General features: G+C 36.1%; 1 protein-coding gene across 1 annotated transcript in view; it reads right to left on the reverse strand.

Moving 5' to 3' along the window:
- The window catches only part of LOC5568566 (protein CASC1), an 88,556-nt gene extending 71,864 nt beyond the window's left edge, over nt 1–16,692 (reverse strand). Inside the window, exons 1-3 of the mRNA XM_021850110.1 lie at nt 16,350–16,692; nt 15,798–16,073; nt 2,068–2,391 (exon numbers count right to left, since the gene is read on the reverse strand). Coding sequence (XP_021705802.1) covers nt 2,068–2,391; nt 15,798–16,073; nt 16,350–16,352 — 603 coding nt within the window. The 5' untranslated portion in view covers nt 16,353–16,692. The remainder of the gene's footprint in view (nt 1–2,067; nt 2,392–15,797; nt 16,074–16,349) is intronic.
- Nucleotides 16,693–23,400: the final 6,708 nt, after the last annotated feature.

The following is a 23,400-nucleotide window of genomic DNA, read 5'->3' on the forward strand; positions in this document are numbered from 1 at the left end:
ATGGTCATAAGTGGAGCCAAAGGGGAGCAAGAGAGGGTAATTGTCCCCTCCCCCTGGCCGACGAAAAATAAAAATCTGCTTGTTTGCTACAGAGGTGAACATTGTTTTTATTTTCAAAAGATGGTCTTCAGCGTTATTACCTATTGATGTCAAATTGCATCATAATAATTTTCAACTAACTCTTGGAGTCCAACAAAAATTATATTTATGAAAAAGATCTTACCAGAAATCATTTCTAGGTTTAATAAACAGTCTGCAATGAATCTTACGACTAATCTGTCAAAATCTGTTTCAAAACTTGAAAAGGTTGTGAAAAGGAAATTCGAGGTAACATTATTTCGCGCTTGTCGAACTGACATCATTGGTGAATGTATTTTTTGAAAGGCGTTATAATACTAATTCATTACAAAAATAAAATGTTTTGAAATTATTTCAGTTATAAACTTATTTCATAAGCTCCAGACTTTACATAAATTGTTTGCAGTGGCACGCTCATAGACAGAGCCAAATTTCAATCTGCAGTTATCCCATATCTATTAGTCAAATTTTATCATTATTTTTTTCTATTCAAAACGCAATATGTTTAAAAAAATAGTTTCTGAAATTTGTTTATGAATACCCTGATTTTTACTTTATAAAGCAGACCAATATGGTTAAAAAATTCATTTTGAGTAAAAAAAAACCTCTTCAATTGACATTTCATCACATATCATAGCAATACATTTTTCTACTTCATCGAACAGTGTAATACTACCAGAGTGCAATGAAATAATGAAACATAGGATTATACTACATTCAGTAAAATTATACTAAAAAAAGAAAAAGTGTATGAGAGTATATTGACCACGGTGTACAAATTTTTCATTGGTTACTTTAAGCATTTTTTTTTTTTTCAATAAACGTTTCAACAATTGATTCCAGAAATCGTTCCTCGGAATAGCTCAAATTTGTCTATACAATCCTCAGCAATATATCAATATATGTTCCTGGCAGTTGATGAACATTTATGAAATTTGTACAAAAAGAATTCATCTACGAAATTCTGACAAAACTTTTTTTCAAACACAAGGAATTGTATTGTGAATTGTTTCCGTTATTCTAGGAAGTTTTTTGGGATTTCTCCATGTTTAAATTTAAGATGCCACCTGTGTGAACATATTCTACATATTTTTAGGGAATTTCTCCATGTATTCTCTCTTAACCCGTATAGGCCTACTAGAGAAATCTCTGCAACAAATGTATCAAATTCCTAATTTGTGTTTTAAAGTTTTAAATGTGAAAGAATACGTTGGAGAAACTAAAAACAAATCTTTAAAGGAATCTATAGTCATCTTCTGAAAGAATTTTTTATGGTTTATTTAGAGGAAACATCATTACATGTTGTTTGTCTTTTATTGGCATATACCAGATTTGCTTTCTCTGAAACATTCTTTTGGAAACATGTGATCAGAAGACACAATGTGTGTGTATTTCCATGTTGTCCGCTGTCGAATATTGATGACCGTTCAGTCTGTGCTTTGGCAGAAGACGGTGTTCATCGTCTTTAAGTCTGCAAAAGCAGAATTTCAGTATCCTGTTCAGTCGTTGACAAACTCAACGGAGTTCGATCAGAACTCAATTCAGAACAAATATTCGCGTTTAATAGACAATTTACCTCAAAAACAAACTTTCAACAAATTCTCCAAAAATGGTCTTAGAGAACGATATGGAAATACTCACAGAAAATTAAATTAAATCTCTTCAATTATAGTTAAGCCCTTGAATTTGTAGTGCAACAGATTAATGAAATCTAAAACCATTCTCATTCCAATGCTTAAATCAGTAGCCCAGATCTTTCCTAATGTACACATAACCCAAAATACAAATGAATCAATTTCCGCAAACCGATCAAATTCCGCCAGCTGAACCATAAATCCAACAAACTGTTGCTCCCGATCCGGAATTCCAGTAGTAGCTGCTAATCGCTGTCCTCATCGCACTGTATGTACATAATTCCCATTTATGATTCATGCCCAAAACCCGCTCCTCACATGGAGGCATGTTTGCCAACTCGCTTAAATTATGTACCTCATGTAAGTCATCAATCATCGACTGTGTCATATCCGTATCGTGCAGAGCGTCGTCTATCTCTTCCAATATCCCGAGGACCTCCCTCGTTTTGGCCGCATACACGTTTCCTATTTCCGGCTGCTGTTGCTTCAGGCTCTCGCGTGACATGTTCGGAACGTTAACGTCTTGTGTCAATATGCTCTGCTCGTTGGCGCACAGGAGCCAGTTTTGCTCACGTTCATTGTACAGTCGGATGCCCTCACACCAGATGTGCAAATACTTTCTCAAATCCGCAGGATCAAACGCATTCGGTAAACCATTGCACCGCATGTACTGCTCCCACTGAAATAATTATGGGTGTTTGATGAGTGTACCAGTTATCGAGTAAGGTGTCTGTCTAATGCTAAAGCAAAGCAGCTATTCTAACATACGAGACTACGAGTGATATGTGGGCATATATATCAAAACCGAGACCAAGTGGTTTCGGGGCTAGGAAGCTGAGCAGCCACTACGAGTTGATGCTATATATTTTCTTTCGTGTAGAATATCGGCGTTAAAGCACATTACAGGGTCTAGGGGATTCGCAGTGGTTTAGAACGAGTGATGCTATTAGAAGTACTAATATGTGCTGAAAAAAAGGCAGCATGCACATATACTTCGACACGCTCTAAAACATATAAGCATAAAGCTTTGCCCTAAACATACTGATAAAGCGTTAATGAAAATGAAATAAAATAATTAACCCTTTTAACGTTTTCATCATATGGAGTATACTCTCATACAACGCATAAAAAATATACCAAATGCATGCCATTCCACTGTGTTTTATTTTCTCGATTTCATGCGCTTTTTGAATAGCGCCCAAACCGTTGGTTTTAGCGATATAGTTTGTTCGGAGAAGTTTCTTGGTATATTAAAGCGCATCTTTTGACGAAAAAAGTTTTGTGATCAATCCACCTAGCAGTGAGATAGAAAAACTATTTTTTCAAAATATTTAGATACACATATGGTGTCTTCGGCAAAGTTGTAGAATTGGCAATTTGAAACAACTTTGTCGAAAACACAATTTTTCTATCTCTTATACTTTTTGAGAAATATGCCGTGTTATGTGAATGACCCCTAAAAATCATACTTTTTATCATAACTTTTCCAAGATTTTTAACATTTTTTGTGTTTTCTACAAAGCTGTTAAAAATCTTGAAATGCGTGTTTTTGCTAAATATCACACCTCTCTACCCAGTCAACATTTTGGCTGGTATATTTTTTGCTATACATCATTATATATGAATCAAATCACTCGTATAAAATGCATGAAAACGCTATATACACACCAAAGTGGAGGCCATATACGCACTTCCCACGACTTTTTCAGACTTTCCGTGGTCAGCAATACGATGCTACAAAATTCCGATAAAAATAAAAAAAAAAAGTTTCCAGCGAGACTCGAACACCAGACCTTTGGATCCCTAACCCAGTACCATACCACTACACCGCAGACTGCTTCATGAATAAGAAGATACCAACCTCGGGTGGTAAATTTCGCTAAGTTATTGCGATTTCATTTGATGCTAGTCTGCATTGATATATGATCTGTCAGTTTATACAACTTGACGCGATTCTAGATTATACTATTTAGGGCATGGTTTGATGTCAACAAAGTTTGTCGACAATGAATCGTAGTGGAGAATTATATACAATTTGTGTTAACATTTATTCATTTTGATTTGGCATATTGTGCGATTCTGATTTTTGACGTATGAATATGAGATTTTTGGCACACATTCTTATACGATACGTGGTTCACTGGGTATCTCTTAAAGTAAAAGAATTATCAGTCAAATTCGTTTTAATAAGGCTTATTTGTTCGATAGTAAAAACCCATGCAGCTAAATTACACTTCTTGGGTAAATTTGCGGCTTTGATGACAGTGTCAGTGACTTCGATCGATTATAGGTTGATAATAGTTTTTTTGCAATTACTCATCGTAATAGGCTGTTTTTCATCACGCCAATCTGTCATGAAACCGCCTACTTTCCTGCACTGAAGTATGCAGTGCGGGAATGATCATAACGCAACTGAAACCAGTGCTGTAATGATTCATTACGCAACGCTTTCTCATTACACAACTGTTTTGAGTTGCGTAATCAATAATAACACAACTAATTTTCAGAAATTGTTAAATGATGATGAATGCAATCCGATATAATTTCTGATAACCTCAAGTAATCTTTTACGAAATTGCAAAAATTGTTGTACGTAACTCGTTGCAGAACTCGATTTTTACAGCACTCGTCGTAATTATCCTACTCGGCATGCCTCGTAGGATAAATTTACGACTCATGCTGTAAAAATCATCATTCTGTAACTTGTTCCGTAAACTACTATTATCAAAGATAATTTAACAAGAGAATCCTGTGTATCGAGTGAGGTGAAACGAGTTGACTTCATACGGTTTAGGGACAAAATGTCGAAAGCCAAAACGTCGAATGCCAAAACGTCGAATCCCAAAATGTTGAAAAGGACAAAACGTCGAAAGCGTTGAATTTTCAATATTGTTTGCCAGACTTAATTTTTTCACAACGGGTTCGAATAAATACCTATGCTATAAATAAAATTTGGCACATAATGAATTATTTATTCTTTCGGAAAATAATCATTCTTCCAAGAAATTTCGATTCTTTCAATTTTTTACTTCTTGAAGTTTTATCCTTTCGACGGTATGTCCCTACGATGTTTTGTCCTTTCGACGTTTAGGCATTCGACGTTTTGGTATTCGACGTTTTGTCACCCAACCACTTCAGACAATCCGAGGTGACCAATTTTTTCTCCGCCCAACCGTATCAAGTCTGGTCCCCGCATTCCAATTGTTTATCAACGGTCGTATGCTTTGAAGCTTGATACTTAATTGGAGTTCTGAGCACTCACATTGAAAGTTCTCGTTGGATAAAGATCAACAGTAAATCAACAGTAAAGAACGGTGAAATTTTGAAAGAATAATAAAAAATCAACAATGCAAAATATTCTTTTATTCTTTTTCGTATTCAAACGTTCTGAGCAGAAGCTTAATAAAGAGATAAAAATAAAATAGATTCGAGAAGTGTACCTTTAATTCCTGCTTTAAAGACTGCTTATCCTTCGACATATACGCGTAGTAACGAAAAATCGGCATTATTTAAGGTATTTTAATAAAATTGTTCAAAAAAAAAAATTCAAGTTAATGTCAAAAGTGTTCTTCTTTAAAATATGCTATTAGCCAAAGTATTTTTGAGAGTTACATTGTATGTTTTGTTTATTCGTCATAATATCACATTGGAAATTGTATTCCAAATAGCGAAAAAATACAAAAAAATAACTGCTGGTTACCCTATTTGTTCGTCGGTTGATGCCTTCGCATGTGAATGAAGTGAACGGAGGCAACAGATGTCGGTCGTGCCGATGTGGAAGGAAAATGAAATTGCTTCGCAACATACACCATATCCGCTTTACTGCGGCTTTTGATTTGCAAACAGTTGCGTAAACAGATTTAGTGCGCGCTTCGCACGACTGTCGTAGTGACAAAAGTGTGTTAATAAAGACTGATCCTTTTAAATCCTTCGTATTCGTAGCTTAGCTACAGTGCAATTTAGATGGAGGAGCTACATGCGTACAGCGAGAACTCTTGGAAGCGTGTTGAAGGGTTTTATGTCGTCTCTGAATTGTATAGAGATGGAAAGAGAAGAATGGAATTTATCACGTACCACTCATGCCGTTGTAGAAGTGCAACACTACCAAGTAAACCACCTCGTGATACACAGCCCAAGCGAGGTGAATTCTCAGGTTCATTTAGCAATTTAGTTATCGTAAGAATGCACAGTAGGGTGAGGATTATTTTTCAAAAGTTCTCAAAACAAAATGTTTCGGCTTCTCCCATAGCAGCGCAGTAGCGTACACAAAAATTTCGTGTACTCTTATGAATTCAAATCATATTAGAAGAGAAACGTCAAAGTTTGAGCCAAAAATATTAAGATTTAGAGGTGGCGCAAGCTTCTTGAAGGTGAATTTTCAAGTTATAAAAAATGGCCTTCAGTGGAGTCACCATAATTTCGGCAATTTCTAACCAATTTTGAAACTTTTAGCATATGTCAACATTGAATTTATGAAAAATTTGTCGAGCACCAAATTTGTCTAACATCAAGTTTCAATTAAAAGTAGTTTACTCTAAATTTTTCCTCATTTCACTAAAATAAATATTTTTGTGAATAACTTCATGAATGCTCAACCGATTCCAAACCTTTTTGCATGGTTTTGAAGCTCCTTTAATTTTAAAATTTTCATATATCACATTTCACTAAAAAATGTTTTGACCAAGCTATTCAACAAAAACTACACAAAAAGCATGATTTTTTAACGAAAAACGCCAGTTATTTTTTCGCATTTTCGTCAGTTAAACAATATTTTTAAAGCTGAAACTGTTTTTTTTTTTTCATTTGGTTTAATTTGGAAACTTTGCAACAATTGTTAAATCATTTTGTAAGAAATATATATCTTAACATGTTAAAAAATATATATGCATCGTCCAACTCGTAATTAAAACAAGATGATTTATAAACTTAAGTTTTATAGGAAAAATGTAGTTTTTGGCAAAAAAAAACTTAAATAATCCAAAGAAATTGATTTTTTTCATTTAAAAATCATGTTTTTGGGTAGTTTTTGTTACAAAACTAAGTCAAATCCATTTTTTAGAAAAATGTGTTGTATGAACATTTTGGAAACAACTAAATTTGCTTCAAAAATATGTAAAAAGATTTGGAATCGGTCAAGTATGTATGAAGTTATGGTCAAATGAACATAAATTTTTGAGTATCATGAGGAAAACTTTGAGGTTTCTCTTCTAATGTGATTTGAATTCATAGCATACGAACTTCTGGTTTTGAGAACTTTTGAAAAATAAGCCGCACCCTAATGCACAGCGTGAGCTGTTGGAGCAGGAAGTTGAAATATTTCGATATATTCGATAAATTCAATATTCCGTATCTCAAAATCGAGTTAGCGAAACATAGTAGAAGTTGGATTTCATGGCTAACTATATGGTCCCTTGGATCGCATTTGCACTGATTTTGTGTTCTTTAACTCGATACCTCCCTAACTTGTCAGTTCCTTCAATATCGAGATATGGAGAGTTGACTGTATGATCATAAGTTGTTTTCGGGCGTTATGTCCCAACCGAGACAGAGCCCTGCTTCCCATTTTAGTGTTCTTATGAGCACTTTCATAGTTATTAACTGAAAGTTATCTTAGCCAAAGTTGCTGTTTTGCATTCGTATATCGTGTGGAAAACATGCAATCCTCTGGTAGGTTGAGGAAATTTTCCAACCCTAAATGTTACACGTCCAGCAGGATTCAAACCAATGGCATTCAGTATGTCCTTGCTGAATAGCTGTGCAATTCCCGCTACGGCTGGCATTTGATGTGATGTGTAGAAATATGATAACCTCGCAAAGCATAATTTTGCACATGATGATCTGCTAGATAAATCCAAGAAACGCGGTTATCTGAAAATGGGAAAGCATAATAGCGAGAAAAATTATGTTGCTTAATAACATAGCGGTTTCCTCTTAAATTGACCATATTTGCGTTTCTATATCGCCAAAATTTATTTGCAAATCACGCACAGAATTATCCGGGACTTTCAATAAAGATTCCTAAAGTGTCTCTTCTTGCATTTTTTTTCGGAAATTTTGAATAATTACAATATAAAAATTGAAAATAATAATTTGTAATTCGTTTGGGGTTTCCTCCAGCAATAATTTCGAGATATATTCCAGGAACTTAACAGAAGGTTTTTAAAAAATATATCTGAGAGTTTCTTGAAAATTGGAACAACATCAAAAAATAACAATATTTCTATTGTCATGCTTTCTTTTCTAGAATTCTTCAAAAAGTTCGTTCTGGTATTCAATAGTTCTATTAAGAAATTTTCAAGTTGTCTTCTGGTTTTTAAGGGTAACACCTTTACCACACGATTTATTTTTTGTAAATACGTTAAGATATTTTTCTCGATTTTTAGCCCTAGGCTAGTTTAGCTCAGGACCAACGGCTTTATTTTCCTTCCGAAGGAAGTCGTCACTATAACTTTTTACGTCATAAGTGACTATCTCGGGGGTGGGATACGATCCCAGGTCCTCGGCGTGATAGGCGTGTGTTTTAACCACTACACCAGGTCAGTCCCCAACACATACGTCAAGATTTATTCAGCGGTAACTTCTGGAAGTTCTACAAGAGTGTTTTCCTTTAGAAGAATACATTCAGTAAATTTTGAAGAACCTTCCGAGCAAAATAATTTCAAATGATTCCTCTAGATATTTATACAGAAATTCATATTAGAATTCCTATGGAAATTTTATCAGGAATTGTAACAGAAATGCATCCATGGATGCTCTTTGGAAATAATCTAGTGACTTCTTCTTTCAAAAACTTATTTTAGAGAAACCTCCCGGAGCTCCCGCAAGGATTCTTCAAATAGTATTTTCAAGGATTTCCTTCAATTAGTTTTTGTTGGTTTACCTTAGAATTAATTTTAGCGATTTCTTACGGAATTTTTACAAGAATTCTGACAGTAATTTATCCAGCAATTAGTCAAATTATTCCTCAAGAAATTCATACGGGAAAGAATTTCTTTCACGAATTTTTTTCAAGTTTTTTGTCCAGGAGTTTCTGTAGGTGTTTGAAAAAACTTCTCCGAAGAATATTTTGAGGCTTCCTCCAGAATTTCCCTAGGAAATTCTCCAAGTTTCAGCAAGTATTCCACGAATTCTTACAATTCCAGGAAACTTTTGAAAGAATTATTGCTTTAGGATTCCGAAGAAATTCCTACGGATAATTCTACAGAGATTCCTTCAGCAGTTTTGTATTTAATACTTAATTTAAATAAGAATCCCTGCAGGAAATAATCGCAGATTTTTTTAAGACTGCTTAAATTTATTCATCTAAGGAACTTTTAGAAAAATCTTATATAAATTTGTCAAGAAACCACTTCGAGAATGCCTCCAAGAATTTCAAGAAGTTCTCCAGGTATTATTTTCTTGGTTTTCTTGAAGTTGTTTATAATGGATTTCCTGAAAGGAATCCTTCACAAAAGTCGTCATCATAACAATATCATGGAATAATTACAATCAAAGATAAAAATGCAGTCATAAAGGGGAATAATTCGGACCTAGTAACAGTTTTGGTCATATCTTTTCAGCACTATAAACGACATGGAAAGGGAGTTCGATTTGATCTCTGAAGCTGTCTGGGTTCGATTCCCGGTTGGTCCAGGATCTTTTCGTAATGGAAATTTTCTTGACTTCCCTGGACATAGTGTATAATCGTACCTGCCAAACGATATACGAATGCGAAAATGGCAACTTTGGCAAAGAAAGCTCTCAGATATTACAGTGGGATTCCATTTTTGGCTTGCTCCATTTTTGGCACCCCCCGATTTTGGCAACAAAATGGATCCGTTTTTGGCAACATATTTTAATATCATTAAAATGTTTGTGAATATTATTGTGTCTTTAGGTATAGCCATCTGAAAAATAAGTCAGCTTCATGCTAACCGCATCCAGAGCTCATTTTTTATCGATATTAACCCAAATCGCACCAACTGATAGAGGTCCCGTACGCGTCTATTTAATTCTAGATGGTCATGTGTTCGCAACGTTTCACGATGTCATCAATATCTATGAGTATCTCAACCAGAGCTCAAACTTCTCAGACATTCATGTTATACGACCAGCCCACTTGGGTTTGCCGATAGGTGATAAAGATATTTTTTTCTATATTTGCAACAATTCGTTTGAACAAAGCAAAAGCATTGACACAAAATCAACAAAAAGTCTATGACTCACACAGAGTTTCTATCATGAAATTCCTCTTGCCTCTCCAGCTCACTGTTCTTTTAATTGTTGAATTACGAGCATTGTGTAATAAATACAAGAAAATTTTCATGTCGTTGCGCTGACACTTTGGAAATTCATATCATTTATATTAGAACGGCTGTAGTACCATAACTAATTAATAAGGATGTTATTGTCTTAGCATCCTCACTGAAAATACTTGAAGCATACAACAACAACAAAAGGCGAACCCACATCGTTTCTCTTAACTTTTAATTAAGTTTCATAAAACAAAATGCGTATTTCAAGCAAATTCGTATTCAAGTAAATTTCAGAAATGTCAACATATAATCCATAATTAAATGGCCCATCGGCTTCTTCTATACGCCATTTATAGCGCAACATTGACAAATGCAAACACAGTCAAAACTACACTTTGTTCTCAATCGGGTCATTAGAGCGTGCGATTATTACGATAGAGACTCTGTATGATGTTTGATATTTTAAGAAACGATCATAAGAAGTAGTCATAAGAATTTCGATATGATCAAGGATGCGGATCGCATGAAATGATCAAAATGTTTTTTTTTTACGATATCCTGGATTCTCGAGATTTCTTATAAGATCCTATGGTATGTAGGCTTCTGAAATTTTTCAGTGGATTCTTAAGGATACTGAGCGAAATCTGAGTATTCCTATCGAATATTGGGTTTTGCTTCTGAGAATGTATAATTAGTTATTGGGCGATTCCTTGTAAACTCCTAAGATTTCTAAGGCGTCCTGTGCATTTCAAGTGAAATAATATTAAGTTTAAATTCTGGCAAAATCATGAAGATTCTGAAAAGGTTTCAGAATTTTGAGCTTGCAAGGGGTAATCTACAAAGTCCTTATGTAGTACCATTGAATTTCATCCGAGACTTGAGAATTTAGCAATATTGCAGCGAAATTTCTGTTGAATTCATATGATTGGTTAACATACAAGCTCAACTTCTAAAACACAAATAAAACTTATATGAAATTGAAGTAATATGAAGCTTATTTGTGTATAAATTTTGTACTTATCTGTGTGCCGTTCCGACTGTAGTCAATCATTTGATTTAAGATTCTTCTTCTTCTTTCTGGCATTACGTCCTCACTGGGACAGAGCCTGCTTCTCAGCTTAGTGTTCTTATGAGCACTTCCACAGTTATTAAGTAAGCAGTAAGCAGTAAATAAGTAAGCTCTCAGTACTGTGCCAATGACCATTTTTGCATGCGTATATCGTGTGGCAGGTACGAAGATACTCTATGCCAGAGGGTGACGGATGAGAAGAACGTGGCCAGACGTCGGATGTTAGTGTCTGGTACCAGGTTGAACAGAGAGCGGTACAGGGAAGCGAGATCAGCCGAAAAGCGAAGCCATCGCAGGAAGAAAAAAAGTATAATGATTAAAGAGCTGAAGAACAACAAGGCTGCTGGGAAGGATGAGCTCCCGGACGAACTTCTCAAGCACGGTAATGAGCAGCTGCATAGAATAATTCACCATATACTACTAAGGATATGGGAGGAAGAAGAACTGCCTGCTAGCTGGATGGATGGCCTCATTTGCCCTCTCTTCAAAAAGGGCATAGATTGGAGTGCGCCAATTACCGAGGAATAACGCTCCTCAATTCGGCGTACAAAATAATGTCACGTATTCCGTTCAACAGATTGAGACCGCTTGAAGAATCCTTCGTCGGCGAATACCAAGCTGGTTTTCGTGAGGGCCGATCGACGTCGGATCAAACGTATACCCTGCGACAGGTCCTCGATGAATTCTGGGTGTACAACTTGTAGACTCATCATCTGTTCATTGATTTCAAGGCGGCGTACACAGTTCGAACGAAACGTGTAAATTTCTGAGACATATAGGGAAAGTGTACCAGTTATGGCCATAGTGGTTCCCTATTTGGCCATATGCACTATTTGGGTAACTTTTACAATTTTAATCTTTTTCAATGTTTTAACATCAAGATTTATCCTTTATTTTACTGCTAAAACGTAAAAGATTTTTCAAAATGTGAAGGCATTCTAGATATCACGTATGGCGAAATAGGGAACCACTATGGCCATAACTGGTACACCTACCCTAATGCACATAATTGGAGCGTGGAATATCATGGATATTTACATGGTATGGTATGTAAACTTCAATTATATGTCATGTAATCGAGCAGGATCCTGAGTGATTACATGACATATAACACATTTTTACATGATTTCAAACTGAAATTTACTTGACCTCATATTTACATCGCATAAATGAAGTTTACATGACGTGTAATCTTCATTATTTTTAACTGTGTACGATTCATTTAAAAGAAACGAGTTGTGGAAAATAATGATGGAACATGGTTTTCCGACGAAGCTGATTAGACTGATTCGTGCAACGTTGAAAGGATCGAAATCAAGTATACGGGTTGCGGATGTATCAAGTATACGGGTTGCGGATGAGATTTCAAAATCCTTCGTAACCTTAGACGGATTGAAGCAGGCCGATGCTTTCAAACCTATTGTTCAACATAGCGTTAGAAGGAGCAATAAAGAGAGCTTGCGTGTATAAGAATGGCACTATTATCACACGTTCGTATATGCTCCTTGGTTTTGCGGACGATACCCGAGGAGGAAAGAATAACTCGTAATAACTTATGCATACCATATTTAGGTATCATACCACAATTAGGTATTGTTCAGTTATCATGAGGTATTGGTATAATGGTATTTGAAAAAATGTTTAAACAATTAAAAATACTTCATTTTGGTATTAGATAGCTATTGAGGACTGCTGGAGGTATTAAATTACTATTGAAAAATTTCGCTTTTATATGAAAATCCATCATGTATTATTTAGGTATTGCAATACCTGATCTAATTATCAGCTTGGTATTTGTAGAATATGCAGAAGGTATTACTTTACCTCTTATGCAGGGCTCATTCATACCTCCACAGCAAAAATTTGTGAATATTAAGCAGCACGCAATTTGGACATCGATGGAAAATTGTGGCAGGCATTTGAAAATTACAAGCATTAGCCAACAGCTATAGCAAATATGACCATCTGTCAACCAATCAGGGCCCTTCCAACTATATTTCAGTTAAATCCGCTAGAAATTTACATAAATCTGCCACAAAACAAACCCAGCCACGCTCAACAATCCACGCGACCGAGAGAACGCTCCGCATTGATGACTGCTCTTTCAATCACTTCTCGATGAAACCGCCAACCGTCGAAGCGATTCTGTGATACACTCATTTTACGCAGAACGTGTTCAACTTTCGTCAGTTACTTACTAAGGTGGTGAGACAGCCGAGAGAGCTCGAGCGTGTAGCTATCACTCCATAAGTCGCGAGTTCGATTCCCGTTAAGAACTTTTTTATATATTCATCTAATTTGGTAGCTAATTGTAGCTCATTTTCAAACCAACAGCAATGTAATTTTAAGATCGCACGTAAATATCTATCATATATGATGGAGTCCTTTTGTTGCATTCGACTCGCTATAATTTTACAGGTTTCGTTCGTACTGTGTCACTCAGGTTGTAAGTATTGGAAATTATCCGATATGGAATACCTCAATTTGGTATTCAGTAGTTATTTTCTTCTGCTCGGGTATCGACATAATGGGGATTGATCGCCGATTGATTGATATAACTAATACAGAGTATTGTGCTGTGAGTATACAAAAGGTCAAAAAACTATTTAAGATCAAAATTCCAAGCTCGTCAAAAAACTGATTGAAATCAATAAGCCCTGTGAGACCCGATCATTCTGTTGCCATGGGGCTTTAACTGATATAATAAGGCATCAAAGTATACTAAATATGGCTGCCGAAAAGTGCCGATTCAGAAGAAACTTGTTTAGAAAGTGGTCGAAAATTATACAAATTTGAACATAATTTCATTAGATCTTGGAATGTGAAGTAATGACCACCCAAAAAATTTTTTTCAAAAAAATATTTTTGCTCGGGTGCTCTATTTAGTCTAATATAAATATTATTTTTTATTATTACTCGGGATGCCAATTCAAAACAATGTCCCGAAGACACCTATGGGCTAAAACGCCTCTAAGAGGTTTTGACCGTCAATTTTCAGTTTCGTCCCACTGTGGAACGTCAAGCTAAACTAACATTCAACAGAGAACCAGGGAGAGGCCGTCACCTCCGTGGAAGGTCGCGCTCCAGATGGCTTTTTGCAGTTGCGGAGGATTTAAGGTCGCTTAACGTTCAGGGCAACTGGAAGCGATTGGCCCAGGACCGGGTCCAATGGAGAAGGCTTCTTCATTCAGCGTAGATTCAACGCAATAGCAAGGAATTGTTGCACATCAAGTATCAAGTAAGTATTTTTCCAAATATTCTGTAAAGTGTTGCACTAAAAAAATCACCAGATATTCGTTCTCCGAAATTCTCTAGAGATTTCTTGACATGATTGATTCTTCATAGGGTAGGTGTACCAGTTATGGACATAATGGTTCCCTATTTCGCCATACGGGATAATTTGATAATTTTAAAATTTTTAATCATTCTGTGTGTTTTAGTAGTTTGATATCAAATGAATCTTAATGTTAAAACATTAAAAAATACTCAAAATGTGAAAGTTTTCGAGAAAACACATATGGCCAAATAGGGAACCACTATAGCCATAACTGGTACAGTTTCCCTATATGTCTCCAAAAATTCTTTTGAAAATCTTCAGAGATTCCTAAAAATTATCTTCAGAGTTTCTTTATGGAATTCATCTTTGGACTGCTACAATATTTATAATGATTTTCAACACAAGTTTATTTAAAGGTATTTTTAAGCATTTTCATTCAGGGACTCTCCCAAAACAAAACCCTATATATTCCTCATTAAATTTTTGAAAATATTTCCCCAGCAATTCTTCATTGGATTTAAAAAAATGCCTCAAGAAGTTTTCATCTTCACTTGAAGAAGATAATAGGGAAATCTTCGGAAGGAATACTTTAGAAATTTTAGGTAACAAAAAATCGAAGCAATTCATTTTGAATATATTTTGAAAACTACAGGTCGGACTCAATTATCCGGAGTATCGATTTTTTTTTTCACTCCGGATAATTGAATCCTCCGGATAATCGAATAACTAAGAAAAAAAATGATGTCTTTGATAAAAGAACTCAAATATTATCTTGTTTTTATTTTATTTATATGATGCGGTGGCGTAGCCAGAAATTTTTTCTAAGAACGGTAGGGGTCTCAACAAGAAAAAAAATGTTTTGGCTAGCATACACAAAAAACACTTTTTCTAACCCACCTTTTCTTAAATACGTTCTAAAATGCAAAACCATTCATATTGTATATTGCAATAACAGATTATCTCAGATTTATGCATGAAAATTGAAAAACAAGAACACTTAAAAAACAAATTCCGGATAATCGAGTCTCCGGATAATCGAGTCCGACCTGTATCAGTTGGTTTTTGAAAACTTCTGAATTTTTCACTTAACAAATTTGAAGTTATTTTCAAGTTGCGATGAAAATTTCAGGTGAATCGAAGCACTAGACCCCAGGATTCCTGCTTGTCAACTTGACCATTTTGTACGAAAAATCGGGCAATGCGTACTTTATACTGTCCAGTACTGGAAAGCTTAAGACTAAGATTGAAACAAGAAATTATGAATGCCACAGCAACGTTCTAAACTAACAATCAAACCAATACAAATTTAAGAACGTTTTTCGTGATTTCAAATTTAAAACTCTAAAGCTGTTATAGATTGAAATTCTGCGATAAAAAAAAAACAATTCAAAGATTTAAGCCACTGTATCAACATGCAACCCCTAATTTCCGTTTCTACCACATCTACTAATCAGCTGGTGCAGAAGCTAAAATCAAACAACCGTTGGCACACAGAGCTTACATACCTCGCGATCCTTCTTCTGCTGGCCGTGCAAATGCTTGACCTCCTCTTTAATTAAAGCGAAATACTTGTAGCTATCTTCCAGTTGAACTTTCCGCAACTTGTTGGCCACTATCTCCTGCACCTGTTTCCGTTCGGCTTCCTCCTTCTCGCGAACTTTGCGCATTTTTTCCTCTTCGATCTTTCGCTGGCGCTCCCGTTCCAGCTCCATCCGCTGATGTTCTGCCTGTTCGGCCTCCAGGCGAGCTCGTTCCTTTTTGGACATCTTCTTTTTGGGACTCTGAGCAAACAATTAGAAACGAACGAGTCCAGCCCCGAGTGGTGGGGGTTGAGGATAAATGGAAATGGAAATGGATATACCACCACGGAGCCCAGGGACCAAAGGACACCACGATCAAGAGGGAGAAAGAAAACAAAGAAGAATACACACACTCGGTTGTAGCTCGGGTGATGTAATTTAATTTGTGGTTTGGCTGAATATTGTCGCAACGAATACAACAATGACAACGCATTCGACCATTGCTCGGCCAAAAGAAGTAAAATCGATATCTACTACCATTTTGGAGAAAAGTTGAATCCAGACTAAACTGCGGTTTCCTGCTCGTCCTGCTGCTGTTGCTGCTGATGTTGTTCGCGTTTACTTCCCTACATAACAAATTGGCCAATTATGCATTTTTATGTACCACTACATAAAGACACTGCCACACTTTGTATAAGCCACACTAGAACAAACTCCAAAAAGGACAACCGTCGAAAAATTCCACTCTAGCCTATATCCAAACGCATTAACTTTTGTAACTTACAGACTGAATCCCGGTAAAGGGGTACAAACTAAGTCGGTTGTTATAAACATCATTCCCCCCGCTAGCCGTGGTAACCAAATAGAAACCGTAGTCAGCGCAGTTACAAACCCCACTCCTAATAGATACTACGATAGAGCATATTGTTGTGGGAAATAAAGCAGGTTGCTCTTTCCATTTGAACGAGAATCAGCCGTTAGGAGTCAATCGTCTGGCCAGTGCATTGTTTTAGAAGCCTTGTTTAATCATGCAAAGCCATGGGAAGGAGGGAAACTGTTCTTTCTCAGTATAGATGGGTAACTGTAGAGGTTTGTTTATTATTTGCAGTCGCCCTATTAAAGTGGTTAGTAAGTGCAGCCTATGACGAGCATTCCAAAACGGTGCTTGAGACAAATATGAACAGAGCATGAAGTTGGATAATTTATTTGTTACATTGTTGGACCAAAACCATGGAAATTTTGAGCAGCTGTTTGTTTTTTGATTACCCGTTGAATTAGGCATGGTTGTGACTAAATGTTTCTTGCAGAATCGACTAGGGTAGAGCTGAACAGAACTGTTTCTGTAAACAGAAACAGAAACAGAAACAGAAACAGAACAGAAACAGAAACAGAAACAGAAACAGAAACAGAAACAGAAACAGAAACAGAAACAGAAACAGAAACAGAAACAGAAACAGAAACAGAAACAGAAACAGAAACAGAAACAGAAACAGAAACAGAAACAGAAACAGAAACAGAAACAGAAACAGAAACAGAAACAGAAACAGAAACAGAAACAGAAACAGAAACAGAAACAGAAACAGAAACAGAAACAGAAACAGAAACAGAAACAGAAACAGAAACAGAAACAGAAACAGAAACAGAAACAGAACAGAAACAGAAACAGAAACAGAACAGAAACAGAAACAGAAACAGAAACAGAAACAGAAACAGAAACAGAAACAGAAACAGAAACAGAAACAGAAACAGAAACAGAACAGAAACAGAAACAGAAACAGAAACAGAAACAGAAACAGAAACAGAAACAGAAACAGAAACAGAAACAGAAACAGAAACAGAAACAGAAACAGAAACAGAAACAGAAACAGAAACAGAAACAGAAACAGAACAGAAACAGAAACAGAAACAGAAACAGAAACAGAAACAGAAACAGAAACAGAAACAGAAACAGAACAGAAACAGAAACAGAAACAGAAACAGAAACAGAAACAGAAACAGAAACAGAAACAGAAACAGAAACAGAAACAGAAACAGAAACAGAAACAGAAACAGAAACAGAAACAGAAACAGAAACAGAAACAGAAACAGAAACAGAAACAGAAACAGAAACAGAAACAGAAACAGAAACAGAAACAGAAACAGAAACAGAAACAGAAACAGAAACAGAAACAGAAACAGAAACAGAAACAGAAACAGAACAGAAACAGAAACAGAAACAGAAACAGAAACAGAAACAGAAACAGAAACAGAAACAGAAACAGAACAGAAAACAGAAACAGAAACAGAAACAGAAACAGAAACAGAAAACAGAAACAGAAACAGAAACAGAAACAGAAACAGAAACAGAAACAGAAACAGAAAAGAAACAGAAACAGAAACAGAAACAGAAACAGAAACAGAAACAGAAACAGAAACAAAAACAGAAACAGAAACAGAAACAGAAACAAAAACAGAAACAGAAACAGAAGACCCTTTAAAGCTCGAGACGAACCTTGTAATTTCAAATGACCAAAGTTCGGAGACCAATAGATCAAATAATTTAAAATAAAATTTGGAGGGAATTCGGTTATTTATTTTATTTATTTATTTATTCATTTATTTATTTATTTATTTATTTATTTATTTATTTATTTATTTATTGACTCTTCGTAACGTAAGGCATTGCCTTTTAAATTGTTACAATGTGATAAAGTAATAGGTTTTACAATAATTCTTACGTAACTTAACTACTAATGTTCTCTTTACAAAAATCACTACACATCTACTGAAAATATGATATTTTCTCACTTCGAAAACGAGTGGTCGATTCACAAGATTTTATATTATTCGGAAGATTGTTATAGTTCACGATGCCTCTTACAAAGAATGACTGGCCGTAATAGAAGGAACTATGTCGTGGTACATAAAAACTTCTTGTACGTATGCTTCTAAGAGGTGTTATTTTAGAAAATAGGAAGTTTGGAGCTTTAGTTTTAATTATTTTGAAAAGCGTCACACACGACCTCAATTTATAAAAATTTACAAATGGACAACCAATCATTGTCGTATGAAGATGCGAAACATGTGAAAATCTCGATAAATTATAAACATACCTTACGCACGCAATAAAGGCGACTCGTAGTCTATTGAGAGAACTAATTGACGCATTGGAATAAATGAAGTCGCCATATATAAAGTGAGGGAGCAAAAATGTCTTGAACAGATGTTTTTTTGTTGGAATATCTAGGTGTCTAGTAGTAAGGTTCAAGCGTTTGAGGGAACTGTATATTTTAGAGCACTGCGAATTTATATGTCCATCCCACTCAAGCGAATTTTTAAATACAACTCCTAAGTTACTAGCCTTGCTCACAAACTCAACTTCAACCCCATCGATATTCAAAGAAGGAGGATTTGGAGGAGATTTCAATTTGTGCAAGAGCATGGCTTTCGTTTTAGATGGATTGATTGGCAGTGAATTTTTTCGTGTCCACTGTACGATCTTATACAAGTCGTGGTTGATCTTTTCAGCCATATTACGAATATCAATAGTTCCGTTGGAATATAGGTAAACTTGAACATCATTTGCAAATAGGTGGCAAAAATCGAGAACAGAAGGCAAGTCATTTATAAATAAAGAGAACAGAAGCGGTCCAAGAACTGATCCTTGGGGAACACCAGATATTATAGGTTTGAAAGGAGATAATATACCATTAGAAAATACAGCTTGAGACCTTTCTGACAGATAGTTTCTAATTATATTAGTTGCTGATTCACTTAATCTGAATGTAGTACTTAATTTGTTAACGAGTTTCCTATGTACAACACTATCGAATGCTTTTGCGAAATCAATCAGTAGCAACAAAGTAATACCGCTCTTATCTACTGTCTGTGCAATATCGTCGTGAACTCTCATCAGTGCAGTTGACATTTTCTGAAACCTGACTGAAAAGGACTTAAGAAGTTCATTCTGTCGATAAAATCTGATATTTGAATCTTTATTAGCCTTTCAAAAACTTTTGAAATAGTACTAAGCAAACTTATTGGTCTTAGATTTGAAATAGAATTTACACCCTGCTTCTTCTGCAGAGGAATAATTTTCGTGCTTATTTTTCACAATTGCTCGTCAGCAGACCTTGCTCAGTTGGCAACAAAAATGGAATAAAGGGGATTTGGGCAGGTGGTTACATTCCATTCTCCCGCAGGTGTCTGGTCGCAGTCGTGGTTTAAAGGGATGAACATGAGTCGCGACTTTATCAAGATAATGTGTCGGCTAATGTCCAACCACTACTCGTTTGGCTCGCATCTCTATCGAATAGGGCTCGCAGATAATAATCGATGTGGTTGTGGAGCTGGTTACCAAGACATCAACCATGTTGTCTGGTACTGTCCCGAATACGGAATTGCCAGATCAAATCTATGTATATCTCTCAGGGCCCGAGGAAAACCAGACAAGGAAGACATTAGAGATGTGTTGGGTAGACTGGACTTTGACTACATGTTACTTGTTTACAAGTTCTTGAAGCAAATCGACGTTTTTGTTTGATAATATGCTTTTTTGTTCCGCTTGTCCACCTCGTATACCCCTTCCCGTTTTTTGGATGTCCACCTTGTTTCCCTCGAAACCCGTTTGTTTGTACCGTTACAGGTTGTCGTCATGTCCACTCTGCGTTGATCAGCACCAATAACGCCACTACAATATGCTGCTGTTGAAGATCAACGAGTAAACCCAAAATTCCCATCCCTTCCAAAAATGATTGTACTCCTTAACCTCGACCAAACCGCGAGTTTTACGGTTCCCCAAAACTAACCTAGATAATAAGAAGCAAATATGCTTTTGTAAAATAAATCAATAGGATCCGGCTCCGTAATGCCTAAGAGCGCTTGAGCCTGCTAAATAAATGATAAGATAAAAAAAAAAACTTTCGTGCGTTTCCATACAGCAGGAAATTTTTTCGAGAAAATTATTCTATTGAAAACATGCTCGAAAATAGGAATAGCATAAGGGGCAATGATTCTGATAAACCTGATTGGAATGTTGTCTAGTCCGGTGGAATTTGATTTGATTCCAAAGATTGCATTAACAATTTCAGCATTCTGAACCGCCCTAAACTCGAAGCCTGGCGAAACACCTCGAACGTATGAACCTTCACAGTTATCAATAGAAAAATTGGAACAAAAATAATCGTTAATAACATCAGATGAATGAGCACAATTTTGCGATGACGACTTTTTATGAGATACTCCCAGACTTTTTACGTTATTCCACAATTGTTTCGACGGTAGAGTCAAATTCAATCTTCTCCTATCGTAATCGCATTTGGCTTTGGATATGAGATCGTTAACACGGTGTCTCAGATGATTGTAATCTGCTCTATGCTGGCTACTTCTGGTTCTTTTCCAAATACGATATGCTAGATCTTTATCTATCATAGCCTTCTCAATGTCTCTGCTATACCAGGGATTTTTCTTGAACTTCTTGAACTTCATTGGAAAGAAACGTTCATGCAAGTCGGTTAAACGAGGGTTGAGAACACTTAGTAAAACATCAGGGTCATCAATTTGCAGAAAACTATTCCAGTCGAAATTACTAAACTCAGAGTGGAGTGCGTTGGCGTCATAATTATAATAATCTCTACACCAAAAACCAGCCTGTTAAGAATCGCGATCGAAATCCAGCGATGCGAATATAAGATCATGTTTTGAAATACCTGGCATTGAAATCTGATTAAACCTCAACACTGAAGTGGCAGAGTCCGTAATGAGCAAATCCAATAATGAACTACCGGAATTGAAGAAGAAAGTAGGCTCATGATTGACCACATCATACGACATATTGGCAAAAACATCGTTCAAGCGCACTGCTCTACCCGTATGCTTTCGGGGATCTGTATTGAAATCACCAATTAAAAAAGTAGACGAATAGTGTTATTCTGTTATGTGTTTTTCCAGAATATCAGCACAATCAACATCTGGTGGATTATAGTAGACAGCCAAAAGTAGACAATGATCACCAACCACAACTTCCAATATCAAGAATTCTGTTCTTTGTAAAGTGCTTTGAGAATCACTGACAGAAGACTTGCACACTACACGACAAGAGAGATTACTTCGAATGAAAACACATATACCACCTCCGTGCCTGTTACGATCATTTCTAATAAGCTTAAACCCATTCAAACAAATCATTCGATCGCTAATAGTATCATTCAACCATGTTTTGGTAAAGCAAACAACGTCAAGCTTACTATTTCCGATAGTTCTTTTCAGTTCCTCAAACTTGCTAAAGTTACGAGCACATAAACTCTGTACGTTAATGTGACAAATATTAAGCTTACCATCGACAAGAGCAGACAAGAGCAGAGTTAATTACGGCTCGAGGTATTGAGAGATTATTCAAGGCATTGTGAACGTCAGTATGAAGATTATCCATAATCGAATTTAATGACCACCACATTTGAAGTGTGAGACGGTGTATTTGTAGTGATAACAGTAAAAGAGAACATAAACTTAAAGCTAATCATAGTTCGAATATCGTTTGCACATTAATTTACAGCCAAATCAAGTTAGCTACGGTGATTGCTATTAAAAAATAAAAAGAAAAAACGCTCACCACTGATATAGTATAACAATTTTCATATTAATTCAGTTGTTGGATATTGTGTATAGCATCAAGTTCCCCAGAGCCACTAAATTTAACGTAAGCTACCCCATCTCGCGTAGTGACACTCTGTATACGCCCTAGCTTCTTCTGCTTGATTGCCTCAGTACGAATTGACCTAGCCTTGCTAGTAAGGTTCTCGTTGATGAAAATTCTATTATCGTTCTCGAAACCAATGTTACGCAGATTGAGGTTACGTTTACCAAGATACTTTCGATAGAACTCGTTTCTAGTGAGACGATGGGCAAACTGACAAAGAATTGGGGGAGTCGCACCACGGGCAATAGGTTGTCGAGCTAAGCGTTTAAGTTCTACAAAAGGAGAGCTATCCTCAGAATAGCCAATGCTTTGAGAAATTGTTAGAAAGATACTAGCCAGATTTTCATTATTTTGAAACGGAATCCCAGAAATGATCAACTCGTCATTTTTCTCCATACGATGTACTGCCTCCGTGGTATGGTCCAAATCTAGCCGTACTCCACTTAAGGTCTCTTCAAGCTTGTCGACCCTACTAGAACACTCCTCTCTCACTTTCCCTAGTTAGCCCTCAACATCAGTAATGCGTTCAGAAAGTTCGGTTTTACTGCTCTCAATTTTTTCATAGGTCCTCTCAAACATTCCTTGCATTCTCGTCCATAAATCGTCCAGACTCGCGATGGTTGCAAATTCAGGTACGGCACGTTGTGCTGGTAACTCATTGTTGGTGGATGATGCAGACGACGTTGAACCCGAGCGAGTGAGTGGTTTGTTGGTCTTGACGTTTAGAGACATGGTGTCGATTCCGAAGGGTAATTATAACAATTAATCACAAGCAAATCTTTATGATGAAAACTACTTATGCCGAAATTTCACAGTTTAATGAATATTTTGAATAACGGCCACCGGACACAGATTTATCACTAATTCAACTTTGGAAAATCACCAGCAGCGGATATTTTTAGGTAGCAATTA

Source organism: Aedes aegypti, chromosome 3 (assembly GCF_002204515.2).
Source record: "Aedes aegypti strain LVP_AGWG chromosome 3, AaegL5.0 Primary Assembly, whole genome shotgun sequence".
NCBI lineage: Eukaryota > Metazoa > Arthropoda > Insecta > Diptera > Culicidae > Aedes > Aedes aegypti.